Source organism: Staurois parvus, unplaced genomic scaffold (genome assembly GCF_062004578.1).
Source record: "Staurois parvus isolate SC_StPar_1 unplaced genomic scaffold, SC_StPar_1.0 ptg000574l, whole genome shotgun sequence".
In the NCBI taxonomy this organism is placed as follows: domain Eukaryota; kingdom Metazoa; phylum Chordata; class Amphibia; order Anura; family Ranidae; genus Staurois; species Staurois parvus.
The window spans coordinates 1,107,573-1,124,994 of NW_028318370.1; the positions used below are offsets into that span (position 1 = coordinate 1,107,573).

Sequence of the window (17,422 nt, forward strand, 5' to 3'; positions counted from 1 at the left end):
GATAAAATAGGTCAGCTTGGCAGTGTGGAGGAAAGAATTATATTTTTTGGAGGGCAGATTTATATCTGAGACTTAGTCTTGCGCCACAGGTGCACATTTTTTGAGACTATCATCTGTTTGTCAAGCTTGTAGGGACTGGGGCTGGACTCTGTGTGCAGTGAGGGGGGCAAGCTTGTCTAGGGAGGATGACAATTAATTGTTTTGAACAGAAGTGCCTGGGTTATAACCAATACCATCAACGATTCCAAGAAGATACTTTATAGCATTGGCTGTCAACTTATGAGCTAAAGGGGGCCTCTACTGCAGACCCAACATCACCTAAGGGTGGCATGTAATGTTCAATATATGTAAGACTCGAGAGGATTGTCAGAGACTGCAGACCTAAAAGGGAATGCTGGTCAGAGACTGTGGACATGATAAAGAAGTTAGGACAAAGCTAGGAACATGTTCCATGAGGCTAGCAGACATCACTGCTTTTACCCCTAATCAGGGGCGGACTGACAACTCATGGGGCCCCCGGGCAATAGGGGATCATGGGGCCCCTGTGTCCTTGCCCAAACTCAAAAAAGCCTATCAAAAAGGTACCAGGGGCATCTCATGGGGCCCCCTACTGACCCCGGGCCCTCGGGCAGTGCCTGAGTTTCCAAATGGTCAATCCTCCCCTGCCCCTAATCAGTATTCCCACTACAGACTGCTGGGGTCAGAGGGCTGCACATAACATACCAAAGAGCATCATGTGGACCTTGGGCCACATGTTGGGCACTAGGGCTTTATATATAAACTGGTACACTACCAGGGGTGGACTGACAACTCATGGGGCCCCCGGGCAATAGGGGATCATGGGACCCCTGTGTCCTTGCCCAAACTCAAAAAAGCCTATGAAAAAGGTACCAGGGGCATCTCATGGGGCCCCCTACTGACCCCGGTCCCTCGGACAGTGCCCGAGTTTCCAAATGGTCAGTCCGCCCTTATACACTACTTAAAGCTTACAAGCTATTTATGAAAAGCCGCCTATATTACGGCCATCCATTTGGATATCTGTGAAACCTGTTTTATTTCCAAACAGGATTTATTGTTTAATAACATGGATGTAATAAATGGTGTTTTAATCCTCTGAGTATTAGTGTTGGTTATAGTCTATGCGGAGGAATAGGCACACACATGGCTCTTTCATTAAGGGTGGAGGGATTTTTACAATGTAGTGACTAGTTTGTGGTATTTGTTTTTGTTGGGTGTTTCATTGGGTTTAGCCACAGTCTGTCCTTCATAAATCCTTTATCCAAATATATGTATATATAGAATCACTTTCACCTTGTTGTGATGGTATTGTGGAGTATATGGGTCAAAAAGGAATTTTTATGTCGGTGTCCGTTCGAGATTTTCCTTAACTTCTTGTGCATCTCAGTGTGTTGGTGTGCCATGCATTGCAGTTGGCCAGATGCGTTGTGGTAGTCAGGGGCGGACTGACTGAAGAATGGTCAAACCTTCCCATAGACACCCTCCTAAACCTTGTGGACGGCCTTCCCAGAAAAGTTGAAGCTCTTATAGCTGCAAAGGGCGGGGCCAACTCAATATTGAACCCTACGGACTAAGACTGGGGGGCCATTACAATTCATGTGCGTGTAAAGGCAGGTGGCCCAATACTTTTAGCAATATAGTGTATTATAAGAGGTTGCTTGAGATTACTACTATAACAGAACAATAGGGAAACACAGATTAGAGTGTGCAGGGGCCAAGAGGACCACACAAAAAATGACAAAGGGCTGCATGTGGATCTCGGCCCGAAGGTTGGACACCAGGGCCCTACATCACAACCTAATCTGAGTATCCATTGATACTTTGTTATGGCAATACATTCTATTCTCTTCTCAAGGATAGGTATGTGTGCTGATCTGCGCTTGTATTCTCTCCAGGGGCGGACTGACCATTTGGAAACTCGGGCACTGCCCGAGGGCCCGGGGTCAGTAGGGGGCCCCATGAGATGCCCCTGGTACCTTTTCATAGGCTTTTTTGGGTGTGGTTTGAGTGTGGGCGAGGACACAGGGGCCCCATGATCCCCTGTTGCCCGGGGGCCCCATGTGTTGTCAGTCCACCCCTGGTGGTAGTACATGGGCACAAAAAACAAGTCACAATGGGCCCTAAAATAACCTGTGGTTGGAGGATCCTAGGTGGAGATAAGAAGGCTTATCTTTTAGTCCTCATGCACATTTGATGTTTTTACAGCTGCAGTTTTTGGCTTTGGATGTTTTTTTTCTACAGCTAGTAAACTCCCAGCATGTTATCCTATGTGTCCATGCACACATAGACTGTAATCAACGTTTTTTTAGCTGAAAAAAAACCCAGGACTAGTGGGTTTCTAGAGGAGTTTTTTAGCTGTAAAAATGCTCTAACGCTGAAAAAACATGGAAAAACGTGAGAAAACGCTGCACACAAGCATTTTTGGATGTTTTTTTGACTCCCCCCCAAATTTTTTTTTTGGGAAAAAAAATGCTAAAAACCGCAAATGTGGAAAAACGTGGAAAATGCCACTGAGTGCTAAAGGCTAATGCAAAAATTCTAAAAAAAAAAGCTGAAAAACTCACGGTTTTAATGTGACTTTACATAGCTAACGTTACCAGTGTTATCAAAATGTCCAGTGTGCAAGAGGGCTAAAAAGTCACAGAATTCTAGAAGCTCTGACCAAAGGAAGGTAGAGAGGAAATTACTCTGGCTAAACTTCCACGGCTATGATGCTATGCTTTGCAGCCTTGGCAGAAATGATACCCCCATTGAAGAAGACTCATTCAAGTGAAACTGCCTGCTCAGCTTGTGGTTGCAGTGCGCTAGTACGTGGTTAAAACAGGCGGTGAGGAGGCAATATGCCTCTTCACAGCCTATCAAATGTGATCCAAATGCTGCAAAGCAGATTGGAAGGAGTCCTTAATTATTTTTAGAATTTTAAATTTTTTTAGAAATCTATTTATTTAGTACATTTTTTAACTACCCTGTTGGGAGACCTTTGGTGATATATTAGGGGTCCCATATTTGAGACAGAGAAAGCACACAGATTCATCTGGACAGTGAATGAATAGGAAGTGTCCTAAGGCTTCCTGTTCATTCACAAACTGAGGCATAGTAAACACAGTTTATTAGATGAAAGGACACAGGAGTGATCGGTACTGATTGTTTATCAAGGAAAGGAAACATATTTACCGCCCCCCACTCTCCATCCTGAAACAATACACTGTGTTCCTACAGCAGCTGTGCGCAGGAGAGAAGGGAAGCCAGCAGCACTGCAGGGGAATGGGAGGCACAGAGGGGGGCCTGGACAGCAGGGGTGGGGCTCTGATATCGGTCCCCCTGTGTGGGGGGGAAAGGCGGATAAGCCAGCAGCGATGCAGGGGGGGGCCCAGGGGCGGACTGACCATTTGGAAACTCGGCACTGCCCGAGGGCCCGGGGTCAGTAGGGGGCCCCATGAGATGCCCCTGGTACCTTTTTCATAGGCTTTTTTTGGTTTGGGCAAGGACACAGGGGCCCCATGATCCCCTATTGCCCGGGGGCCCCATGAGTTGTCAGTCCGCCCCTGAGGGGGCCATAAGAGTTGGCAATAAGGCAGTATAACAGACCCATCTGCTTGACAAGTGCCTAGGCCCCCCTTTTGAAATGATGGAGCCTGGGTCTGGTACACAAGAGCCGGCTGTACTGCCTTCTCAGTGGCCCTGATCACCAATATTGCCAGAGGCCTTCCTGCAGTTGACCTACAGACTTGCCATTGCCTTGTTCTACTCTGTGTAGTGTAGGCCATCTTTGTGGAGGTAAGGCTTTATTTCCTCCTGTCAGAGCCTCCAGCAAGCAGAACAGTGGGCAGAACAGAATTGACATCACCAAATTTCTTTTGATCAGCAATCAGAGGCAGCAGTGCCTTAGATCTCACACTGCCAGGCTATAGAACTTGAGTGACTAGACACCCTAACATACCAGGGAGGGTATTGCTATTTTTCAGGAGTTTTTCCAGACAAAAGATATATTTTGCAGGCTACTGCTTTGCTGTGTTGCAGCTTTCAAATTGTGTTTGGTCCCTGGGGGAACCACATGTACGACGTCTGTTCCTGACCCTTGATGGGTTAAAGTCTGAACAACAGACCTTAGATGAACAAAAACAAAACAGGGCGCACTCTCTTCGTGCATTAACGTAGTAAACCAAGAATTTATTATAAAGCATAAAAATGCATACTCACAAACCAAAGGGGGATAACAACAGACAAGAAGAGTCCATAATGACAGTCCAAAGTGACGACAGACCCTCAGTGAGGTAAGCTAACACGTTTCGGGAGATGAACTCCCTTACAGTGGTCCACTGTGCTTCATTAAGTCCAGGGTCAACGCAGCCGTCTACCAGGAGATTTTGGAGCACTTCATGCTTCCTTCCACAGATGAGCTTTATGGGGATGCTGACTTCATTTTCCAGCAGGACTTGGCACCTGCCCACACTGCCAAAAGCACCAAAACCTGGTTCAATGACCGTGGGATTACTGTGCTTGATTGACCAGCAAACTCGCCTGACCTGAACCCCATAGAGAATCTATGGGGCATTGCCAAGAGAAAGATGAGAGACATGAGACCGAACAATGCAAAAGAGCTGAAGGCCGCTATTGAAGCATCCTGGTCTTCCATAACACCTCAGCAGTGCCACAGGCTGATAGCTTCCATGCCACTCCGCATTGAGGCAGTAATTGCTGCAAAAGGGGCCCAAACCAAGTACTGAGTACTTATGCATGCTTCTACTTTTCAGAGGTCCGATATTGTTCTATGTACAATCCTTGTTTTATTGATTGCATGTAATATTCTAATTTTCTGAGATTGTGGATTTGGGGTTTTCATGAGCTGTAAGCCATAATCATCACAATGATGACAAATCACGGCTTGAACTATCTTGCTTTGCATGTAATGAGTCTATTTCATATATTAGTTTCACCTTTTAAGTTGAAATACTGAAATAAATGAACTTTTGCACGATATTCTAATTTTTCGAGTTTCACCTGTATTCTATTGGGGAAATAAGTGTTGATGTGTCAAATAAAATGTCAAATCTTTTTTAACAATTGTTTGGTTTGTATATATTTCAATGTTGCCTTAAAAATCCCACCAAATGTAAGGTACAATTCTATTAGAAAAATGGAGATGATGTCAACCACACCCTACGTTACACCGGATGACTCTTTTACTTTGGATCAGACATATAAGATACTTTCTGATCAAACAGGTAGGATCCTCCCTGGTGACCCCTGATTCTCTATATTATTGACATGCTGATTCACCCAATCTTTGGAAAACTGACATTCAGGAAGTGCAACATTGCCCACAGAGTGATTCCACATTCAGAAGGAACGTAGACTCAAGACTGGCCTCTCCTTAGATTTTCAGATCAATTTATCCATCTCTTACCCGTGGTTCACACTGGATCCGACTTTGAAATCAGTGCAACTTCAGGTGTGACTTGGCAGACAATTTCATGCACATATGTCCATGCAAGTCACACCTGCAAACACAAAAATAATAGCTTCCAAATGTCCCTGATTTCGAGGGACTGTCCCTCATTTGGAACAAAGTCCCTCTGTCTCTCTTTCTTAATCATTTGTCCCTCATTTTAATCTGATCTATATAGTTGTATATAAAATGCACTTTTTATCTTTCAATAAGTGTTTCCCAATGCTAAACCTTTCATTCAGTTTCTAAATTGCTGCATTTGTAAATTTCCAAAGCCATTATAAAGGAATAGTAGTAGTCAAAAAAGTGTTTCTCAACCTTTTTTCAGTCAAGGCACCCTTTAAAATAATGGACAGTGCAGAGGCACCCTTTAAAATGATGGACAGTCTTGAGGCACCCCAGTCTAAAATGTGAAAAACGATTCTAATAGTTTATATAACGCAGCAACATCCACACATTTAGGACACTCAATGTTAGAGGTGATTTATTCTTCCAAAGCAAATCTCTTTTGCACACTGGTACTGAGTAGTATTCCAGTGTTTCTCCTCTCCTTCAGCTTTTCTCCATTACTGATCTAATGTAACCCCAGCACTGATGGAGATGGGCAGGAGAGGGTCAAACTAGGATGCAGTGCAGACAGCTGACATCCTCCTTATCAACTGATGATGTTATTGGTTGTCAGGACGCTGGTGACTAGAAGGTTGTAATCGCACACAATGAAAACCTGTGGCTTTGTGTAACTAAATGGTGGGCTTGATCTACCGCTGGCTTGTATACCAGTTTAGTACAATTTATAGACATTTTTCCAAGGCACGGCTGAAGAAGCCTCAAGGCACCCCAGGGTGCCTGGGTACCCTGATTGAGAAAGGCTGGTTTAACCACTTTTTTACAGGGCACTTTTAACCCCTTCCTGCCCAGGCCAGTTTTCAGGTTTCAGCGCTCTCACACTTTGAATGACAATTGCGCGGTCATACAACATTGTACCCAAACTAAAATTTTATCATTTTCTTCACACAACTAGAGCTTTCTTTTGGTGGTATTTAATCAGCACTGGGGTTTTTATGTATTGATGAATTAACAAAAAAATCCAGAAAAGTTTTGAAAAAAAGACGTTTTTCTTTGTTTTCTGTTTGCAAATAAAAAATTGCTCTTCATAAGTTTAGGCCAACATGTATTCTGCTACATTTCCTTGGTGAAAATAATCCAAATTAATATTTATGATTTAGTCTGCAGGAAAGTTATAGAGTTTACAAACTATGGTATATATCTGAAAATTGATCCATCCTGAAGTACTGATGGCCAATCTAATTTCTTGAGGTCCAAGAATGTCAGAACAGTATAGATATCCCCCAAATGACCCCTTTTTGGCAGTCCGACGTATTTCATAAGAGGCATGGCGAGTTTTTTGAAGTTGTAATTTTTTTATCATAATTTTTTGGATAATGAAGAAATTAAAAAAATAATTTTCACTATTTTTTTTTTTACATATTGTCACCAGTGCAGTACAGCGTCGTCATATAACTGGCATGGCGGTGATCAGGGACACTGACTGGTGACAGTATGAAAAAAAAAATCACAGCTAGACACACTTGTATACAATGGATGGCATAAAAGGAAGCCATCCATTGTATAAAACTGTCATGTGACCTGCTGTGATTGGTCACAGCAGGTCACATGGTACTGGAAACGGGGCCGGTACACAGATCTATCATCGGTCGTGTCCGAGCTACACGGCCGGTGACAGATCGCGCCACAGCACGGCACTGCGGGCATGCGCAATGCGCGCTCCGGAAAGGACGCCATATGTCATCCACCCGAAGGGATGAACTGTTCACCTGGCCACCATCTGGCTATAGGAAACCAATTTTTTTGTATAATTCTCCTTTAAGAGGGCATGGCAGGGGGCGTGCCCTATGCTTACATACTTTTGCTAATAGGTGTCCCTCGTTCCCATGTCAGAAAGTTGGGAAGTGTGAAAAAAAAGTGCAGGAACCTTTTTTTTAAAATCGTTGCAGCACCGCAAAGTTGGAGTCGCAACGATTTGAATGGTTCCATTGCCGGCAATAGGGTGCAACTTGTCATGTGATTTTAAACTGTCAAATCGCATGACAAGTCGCACCGGAGTGAACCAGGGCTTAAAGCGATGCCTAAACATTTATCAATATAGAAAAGTTAAACATTTATCACATTTAGTAAAAAAGAAGTTGATAAACTCACGTGGTCTGGGACCAGCTTCAGTCCTCATAAGCCAAACAGAAGCCAGCATGAAGGCCAAAAAAGTTTTCATGGTCATTGCAACACAATATGTCGGTGACTAAGAATAACAACACAGTTCTGAAAAGGTTTGGAGTATTTGTACTTGAGGTCCTGAACCGTGTCAAAAGTTCTTCTCATTTCCCAGTAACCCTCACTTGAAAAAAGTGTCAAATACCATCTCTCATCATAATGTTGACCAGGTGAACAATGGGTTCAACAATGCTCTTTTCTTATCTGTGTTCCGGGATATACTGTTACTAGGAACTGTGTTATGCAAAAGAGGACATAGAGCCATAGCAGCCAGTGCAGCCACTATGGAGACCAGTGGTAGATGGTGCATAGGGACATGAAATGATGGCTTAGTGTCCACTACTGGCAGTGTAATTGTAGCAAAGAGCTGTGGAATTATTGTTAAAGTGTATCAAAAAATACATTTTTTAAATCTAAACTGATATACAGGTGTACCTCAGTTTACGAACGCCTTGATTAACGTAATTTTTAGTTTACGAATAGGTGACCTTTGCACACCTGTAGGACACCATTTCGCACAACCAGACCACACTTTGGGAGACCTCAATATTTTAGTTCTTAAAGGAAATTTCAGATGCATTCAGGAAAGAAAAACTTTTGAACTAAGAATGATAATTCTATTTGACACAAGAGATAACGACCTGAATTTGGACATGGGATTCCTCAATCATTATCCGACAGTTTTATGACTATCTGCTCAAGCATGACTACCTCTGATAGTATTGTCCCCCCCCCCCCCCCAGACTTTGCTTTTGCTGTGTCTTATCTCTGTTTTTTTTCCCATCCCCTACATCTCTTCTAACATTCTGCTAAATCTTTGTTTCAGTACTGCTTAGACCTGAAGAAGGGGACATTCCCCGAAAGTTGTTCCTGGTTTACGAATAAAAATCCATTGAAAATAATGCCTCGGTTTACAAATGTTTTACAAACTTTTTGTCGCAATACAAAGGAAGTTTCCCTAGTATGCATTGTGCCTGGGAGCTTTATAGCGCTGCACCTGTGCATGTTGGAGTCTGTGGTAGCACGTGGCGTCGAATGTGGAGGTGTTGGAGCGGTTTTTGCGTTGAGTTATTGCTTAATTAATCATGTCCCTGTACAGTATTTATGCCTTTAAAGTGCACATTATAAAGAGTTGTGAGCCAATAAAAGACTTTTTTTAAACTTTTTTCTGACCTCCGGATCAGATAAATTGGTTTTCAATGCATACCTATGGGAAACCGCGTTTCGTTTTACGAATTTTTCACAATACGAAATGTCCCGGAGAACGCATTAAATTCGTAAACCGAGGTACACCTGTAATTCTGTGGTGCATTAAGATGTGCATAGTTCATTCAAAGTATCGGGTGAACCTATGCCCTAAAAAAGCTCACGACTCTAAAAGAGTCATACAAACAGTGACCAAATTTTGGTCTTTCTTTGTTAATTGGGCAGAGGGGCAGCCTTTGGGTTCCCCATGGTGCAAGCACCACCTTTAATTGCCAAAGTGGATATGGCAGAATTGTTAGATATTGGAGAAGTGGAGGAGCAGATGATACTGCTGCCTTTAAAGGGAAACAATGCTTTGGGTCAAGATTTTTCTTAATTTATTACAGGTACTTATATAACACCAACAACTTATTTATTTCAGGTACTTATATAGCACTGTCAATTTACACAGCACTTTAGACATATATATATTGAACATTCACATCAGTCCCTAACCCTCAAGGGGCATACAATCTAAGGTCCCTAACTCACATTCATACATACACATACTAGGGCCAATTTAGACAGGATCCAATTAACCTACCAGCATGTCTTTGGAGTGTGGGAGGAAACCGGAGCACCTGGAGAAAACCCATGCAAGTACAGGGAGAACACACAAACTTCCATGCAGGAGGTGCCATGGTTGGGAATTGAACCTATGCCCATTTACTGCAAGGCAGATGTGCTGACCACTATGCCACTGTGCTGCCCAAATTTACAAAGTGCTTTACACATGTATTGTACATTCACGCTACCCCAGCCCTCAAGGAGCTTACAATAAGGTCCCCAGCTCACATTCAGACATACACACACTAGGGCCAATTTAGACAGGAGACAGTTAACCTTCCATCATGGCTTTGGAGGAAACCCACGCAGGCACAGGGAGAACATGCAAACTTCATGCAGGTAGTGTCGTGGTTGAGATCTGAATCAGTGACCCTAGCGCTGCTAGCTGGAAGTGCTAACCACTTATCCACCACTTTTTTTCTCCCTTAATGTGGTTTTAAAGGCAAAACCTTTTTTACCGTAACCTCCCTAGCGGTCTGATTATGTCAGCATTTCTGTGCTGAAAGCGGTACATTTTTTTTGCATGGAAATATGTTGTTTTTTTATTGTAGGCCTGTAATTTTTAGGAATAACTCACTGAAATCTGTCCGAACAAGAGTCTAGTAAACATTATGGGTATGATAAAATTTGAAACACAAAATCATAGATTATAACTTAATAAATAATCATAAAAATAATATAATAATAAATTTAATTCAATAATGTAATCAAACCAAAAACACTGAAATTTGAAATATAGCGCCAAGTTTGCACATCGCTGAGCAAAGTCGCAGAATCGTTTTCAGTGTCTGATGATGAATTTCCCCCACGAATCATTATCACTCAATTCTGCAAGTGGTTCTGATTTACTATCGCTGTTCTCTAGCCGGTCTAAAACCGATTTTGACCTAAAGGGACGCTTTTTGGACGCCATGGACTTTTCTCAGTTTCCAGGCAGAAAGAACATTAAAAATGCAGGCAGGGGACAGGACAAAGCACTCGGGACAAAATGTATGTGAAATGGTTTGATACAGGAATGTTATACTATGTGATTTTAGTGTATTTAGTGAATGTCACTTTTTGACATTTTTACATTTCCCGCCATTCCGTCCCCCGTATGTCCTGACACTCGCAGGGAACGGAACGCAGAAGACAGATGCCGGCATCAGCCGGAGGAGATGGCCGGGGACACTGCAGAGGGAACATTGCGGGAGCGAAGGACAAGGTAAGTGCAGAAGAGATCCCAGAGCAACGCCGCATGGTACTCCTGAGTGTAACTTGTGGTGCTGAAACTTTACCCCGAGCTACACTCGGGAATACCGCCAGGGAGATAAATGTGTTAGTAAACCCAGGACCCTGCATTCACTATATCTGGTCTCCATGAATATTATACAATAAACTGCATTGTACCTCATCCCTGATTAGCAATTGTAAAAATACTCATTATAGGACTTTACTGGTATAGTATAGGACAAACTCGCATTGATAAAATTACACATTTTATTAAGTACATCATAAAATTAGATTGTTTCACGTGGTGATCAGGGGTGGACTGACCATTTGGAAACTCGGGCACCGCCCGAGGGCCCGGGGTCAGTAGGAGGCCGCATGAGATGCCCTTGGTACCTTTTTCATAGGCTTTTTTGAGTTTGGGCAAGGACACAGGGGCCCAATGATCCCCTTTTGCCCAGGGGCCCCATGAGTTGTTAGTCCACCCCTGCCTGGTACCTTTTTCATAGGCTTTTTTGAGTTTGGGCAAGGACACAGGGGCCCCATGATCCCTTATTGCCCGGGGGCCCCATGAGTTGTCAGTCCGCCCCTGGTGGTGATCTCAGTGGATCAGTAAGGACTTTACACTTCATCACAATTTTCATTTTTCAGTTGATAGACTTATGTCAAATGATTTAAATATTTGTGTATATTTACAGTGTTATATTTTATGTCATATTTTCACTCTGCTAGTGTTTTTTATATATACTGTATATAATTGTTTTTGCGCTGCTTTTATACATCATTTGTTCATGATTATTGCATTATTCACCATTAGGGCAGCTGCATGCTTGCACATTCTATGCACTCATTTATTGACTTAGGTAAGTGGTTTATTATGCATTTTTTCAGGTGTTAGATTTTTTTGCTTTTTTTATATATTTTTACACCTCATTTGCGCGGTGAATATACGGTTTATATATTGATTTTGAACATTATAAAATTAGATTGTTTAAGAACAATATATGGCTAACCCAAGTGATTCAGTAATTTTCTCTATAACATTATGTCCTCCAAAAGGTTGACGCAGTTCGATTATTAGCTTCTTAACCATTAGCCGCCCGGCCAATGGCCGTTTGGCGGCTTCAGATGTGTCTCTCCATTCCGGGTGCATGCCATTTGGTGTGCTCCCGCACATGCGCCGTTTGCGCTAATGCAGAGCGGCGCAGCAGTGCGATCTGTCACCGGCCGTGCACCTCGGACACGGCCGATGACAGATCCGAGTACCGGCTCCCGTTGCTGGTACCATGTGACCTGCTGTGACCAATCACAACAGGTCACATGACAGTTGTATACATGGATGGCTTCATTCACGATGCCATCCATTGTATACTAGTGCCTAGCTGTGAATGGTCACAGCTAATCACATGCACATGTCATGTGATTAGTTGTGACCAAATCACAGCTAAGCACAAAAAAAAAAAAAAAAAAAAAAGCTGAATGAATCTGAATTGCTTATAGCAAAGTAATTCTTTGCTATAAGCAAATTGTGTAAAAAAAAAAAAATACTGATCACTTCCCCAAAGTAGTACAATGTTACTATGGTAACATTGTACTACTTTGGTCATAATAAAATATGAAAAAAAAATCTTAAAAAAAATAAAAAAAAATGTAATAAAAAATTAAATATAATAAAAAAAAAAATATATATATTTTTTTTATACTGTCACCAGTCAGTGTCCCTGATCACCGCCATGCCAGTTATATGATGATGCTGTACTGCACTGGTGACAATATGTAAAAAAAAAAATAGTGAAAATAATTTTTTTAATTTTTTCATTTTCCGAAAAATTATGACAAAAAAATACAACTTCAAAAAACTCGCCATGCCTCTTATGAAGTACGTCGGACTGTCTACTCTGCAAAAAGGGGTCATTTGGGGATATCTGTACTATTCTGACATTCTTGGACCTCAAGAAATTAGATTGGCTGTCAGTACTTCAGGATTGATCAATATTCAGATCTATACCATAGTTTGTGAACTCTATAACTTTCCTACAAACTAAATAATACATCCTAATTTGGGTTATTTTCACCAAAGACATGTAGCAGAATACATCTCGGCCTAAATTTATGAAGAACAATTATTTATTTGCAAACTTTTATAACAGAAACAAAGAAAAACGTGTTTTTTTTCAAAATTTTTGGTCTTTTTTTGTTAATTTAGCAAAAAATAAAAACCCCAGCGGTGATTAAATACCACCAAAAGAAAGCTGTAGTTGTGTGAAGAAAATGATAAAATTTTAGTTTGGGTACAATGTTGTATGACCGCGCAATTGTCATTCAAAGTGTGAGAGCGCTGAAACCTGAAAAATGGCCTGGGCAGGAAGGTGTAAAATTGCCCGGTATTGAAACGGTTAAGGACCGTAGAAATTGGAGGCAGAGAGCTCAAATGCCTTGGCTAAAAAAATATATATACATACATAAAGCATTAATCATACAAATACAATTCCAAAGAAAACATATTGCTTGAGGTGATTGTAGCCGTATTAGTGCATTTGCGACAGAAACAATTGAGTACTGTCCGTGATACTTTTTTTATTTGCACTAACATACAATGTTATTGCAAATAAAAAAAGTATCACGGACAGTACTCAATTGTTTCTGTCAAAGAAAACATAAACATTGAAAGCTGTTCTCTGCAAGCACACATACCGGTACAGATGGAGTTGCAGGGCATCGGCACACACAGGGAGTCAGCAAAGCAGTCTTGGATAGGCACCCATATCCACTATTCATCCTGATGTCCCAAATGTTATGGTATCCTAACCAAGAGGAAACCCACAAAAGATGGAATTAAAAAAGGGGAGCAGGAGAAGGGAAGGGGGGACAAACACAAACAGCGAGCAGCAATAAACCACTTACTTGATTAAGGAACAAAAAGCGGAACAGTTCATATATAGATGAGTCCATACAGGGCATAGGGTCCATAAAACCGTCTGTATTATAATCCAGACATATCTGGTCTCCCACAGTACACAGAACATGGAAATGCAATTATTTTATTAAATATAAACTGCTAAATACCTTCTCTCACCAGCAGTATATAGCAGTCTTGTGACTTCTATCAGTGTCCAGCAGAGCACTGGTTAAAGCTTGTAGAAGGAGTTTTCTTTCTGTTCTAGGAAGATGCAGGACCCCTGACCCTCTTTCTAGACAGCGCTGATTGGCCCTGTGCCGATCACATGCACTCTCCCAAGAAAAAAAAAAAAACCTCTCTAGCAATACACACCAAACTGAGCATTTGCAGAGTGTCTCCACATGATATGTCTTGTCAGGAGATAAGAGGGGGACACTGGCAGAAGGGGAGGATTAGAGAAGTCAGGATCAAACAGTCTTTTTACACAATGGAGAGGATTAACCCCTTAGGTTGCACAGTGAGTATAACAAGCATGTTTCACTGCATATACAGACTGATTTTACTGTTGTGGGTTTAGTAACACTTTAATGCATTCTCTACATTAACATAAAAAATCTACTGCATGCAACTCCCCCTTTATACTTGCCTGAGCCTGATCTTGATCCAGAAATGTGCACGAGAGGAGAGGCTCTTTCCACTCTCCCCGTCCTTATTGGCCATTAGCTCCTGCTGCTGCCAATCGCAGCCAGGGCCATCTTTATTATTGATTGGACCCTGGGCAAACATTTTCTTGGGCCCCTCCACCCTCTCCCCCTAATACATACAATAAATAGCAGCTAGGCTCAATATTAGTTTACTGCAGGAGATCAGGCAGCGATTGTGATTGCATGCCAGAGGTTACAGCACATCATTACAGCTCCTTGACTGGTTGCTAGAGGTTGCAACACATTATTTCTGCTTGTCAATTGGTTGCTAGAGGTTACTGCACATCATTAATGCTTACCCATTGGTTGCTAGGACTGTGGGGGAGAAGGGGTGATCAGCGGCAGTGCTGGGGGGAGGAATGGGATGTGTGACAGTGCTGGGGGGGGGTGGGGGGTGGGATCAATAACACCCACTTTCTGTCACCTGTCAGTTAGTGCCCACTCAGTTTACCCTGCCCTATGCGAGGGGGGGGAGAAAAAGTGGGGGTTCAAGAGAAAGAGAGGGTGAGTGAGAAAGAGAGGGGTGAGAGAAGGGGGATGAGAGAGAAGGGGGTGATAGAGAGGGGGGTTGAGAGAGAGAAGGGAAGGTTGAGAGAGAGGGAGTAGGGTGAGAGAAGTGGGAGAGAGAGGGGGATGGGAGAGAGAGGTGGGGTGAGAGAGAGGGGCAGTGAGAAAGAGAGAAGGGGAGAAGAAGGGGGTGTGAGAGAGAGAAAGGAGGAAGGTAGAGAGAGAGAGGGGGGGTTGTGGGGAATGTCTACTATACGTGACAGCTTCCTTCCTAGTTTAAAAAAAACAGCCTAGGATACCCCATAATACATGCCAAGCCCCTCAAGTCTGGTATAATTTCAAAGGGGGAGGGGGGGGGGGTGACACAAAAAAATATATAGCAGCAGAAAGATCCAGTCTTGTCCATCCTTAACTTTGTTAGCATTCCTTTCAGGATTCGATTGAACCGTTCTAGCAGCCATTGTTTTCCCAGTGGTATTCCGAGGTACATACGTGAGTAATTTACACAGTAAGTCATCCAACAACTGGTACAGCTCTTCCTTACCTGTTAAAATTTCCTTAGAAGTGCCGGAGTAGGAAACATGCAGAACATCTCTTTCACTATAACCTTGGCGGATGTGCTTCTGAATACCAGGTGGCAGAATTAGAGACCACAAATATGTGCTAGTACCCCCAGATGGACTTCAGCAGTGGTCCAAACAGATCCCCATCAACCCTTTCAAAAGGGACCTTAATTATTGGCAGCGAACTTCGAAAATGTGGTTGTGGTGCATTCATTTGAATTTCAGAGTGAGATTAACAATACTCTTCATTCGATTTGCATCCAGAAAAGCCGCTAGGCAGCTCTCTCTTTTTTTCTACCACAAGATGGCCATCCAACACATAAGAATGGTCCAGACTCAGTACCATCCTTGTGTGGGACTGGATAACCACCAGTGCACCACAACATGCTTCCTTTCCTTCCTTACATGATACAGTAAGTCATGGTGCACAATGGGGGTATACAAGGCTAACTTCTGGTTCCCGAGGTACCCAGTGTACCTTTTTGACAAATTCTAATCTTGCAATTGTGCTGTCCCAAAATATTCCCTAGCCGCTGGTATATCTGATATTTCTGGCACTGGGCCAGTTTCCTTTGACTGCCCATGACTGCACTGGAAAATTTTCAAGTACTTTGAACATAGAGTTATCAACATCTACTCAGTTCAAGCAAAATAATGACATTATTCTTTGAAGACATATTTTAAGAACAGGTTACCTGATATAGGCCTCTTCAGGTCACATTTCATAGGCTCATACGTTATGGGGCAATTGACAGACACAAGTCCCAGTCCTTGGCACCGCTAGCACCTAATACACTGTGTTTCTCTCTTGAACAGACTATTTCTGGGTTAGGAGACTTATGTAGTCCTCAGATACACTGCTCCCCAACAAAATCCTGTGATTCACCATACAAAGTCCATGAGGCTGGTCTACAGAGTGTGAGTGCTACTGAATTACAGGACACTGCCATCTTGTGTTTCTCTTAACATCCTACAACTTGTATTACAGCAGGGTGTGACACAGTAAACAATCCGAAGGTCAGTAACAAGTGGTTGCAGGTTGGGACCAAGCAGAAGCATAGTTAAGGAACAAACCAAAGGTCGGCAATGAGTAGTAGTTGAGATACAGATGGCAGCAGGAGTGACAAGAGCAAGATTTTGGCTGGAATAGTCTGGCAAACGGGGAGTGCACAGACATGGTTAAAATAGGAAGTACATGGAAGGAGCAACGGGTTGAAGGTTCAAGAGAAACAAGATTCAAGGCAGGATCATTCAAGATATTGTCCAATGATCTGTCTACCATACCAGATGGCTCAGCAAGAAGAAGCATCACCAGACACAGCTGAGGTCGCAGGTTCAGACCCATGTCCACACAAGGTATGAAGGAGAAGCTCTTTTACATTCTATCATTGATGCTTATTTTATTAATGTAGATACACACTGAAAACATCTATCCACATGGACACTTACTATACATTTATTTCTACCATGGTAAGTGTTCACTGGATCTTCAGGAAAAATACAAAACAGTGGGATCTTTTGCTATTTATGCAGTATGATGGCACCTCTCTGAGTGCAGCCAACTACGAGTGACAATTGGCAACAAACCTAGTGAGCTTTAATGGGGAATAATTCAGTATAGTATTGTGTATTGATGGTATTTCTGAATATATCACCTCTTTATGGGTGACTGTGCTCCAGGATTCCTGTGTTTTCTGTGTACAAATGAAATATTTCTCTTGTCTTCTCTTCTGCTGAGAGACACAGTCACCAATCTTGGCCAGTGGTGGAGATCCATCTTGAAGGCCCTGCTTTGCTGCTGTAGTTGTAGCTGTAAATGTTGCAAGAAACTAAAACCTGGAGAAATTAAGGAATAAAAGAGCCTAGAACTTCCTAAGTTGTTGCCTCAGTTACACCAAAACCTCCTGATTTGCTGAATAATTTACATAACACATTAGAAAATGAAGAAGACAACATATTGTAGGCATGTGTAGGG

General features: G+C 42.5%; 1 protein-coding gene across 1 annotated transcript in view; it reads left to right on the forward strand.

The window, feature by feature from the left end:
• Positions 1–5,155: 5,155 nt before the first annotated feature.
• Positions 5,156–17,422, forward strand: part of LOC149450434 (uncharacterized) — a 117,119-nt gene continuing 104,852 nt past the window's right edge. The window contains exon 1 of the mRNA XM_089691947.1: positions 5,156–5,243. Coding sequence (XP_089548073.1) covers positions 5,156–5,243 — 88 coding nt within the window. The remainder of the gene's footprint in view (positions 5,244–17,422) is intronic.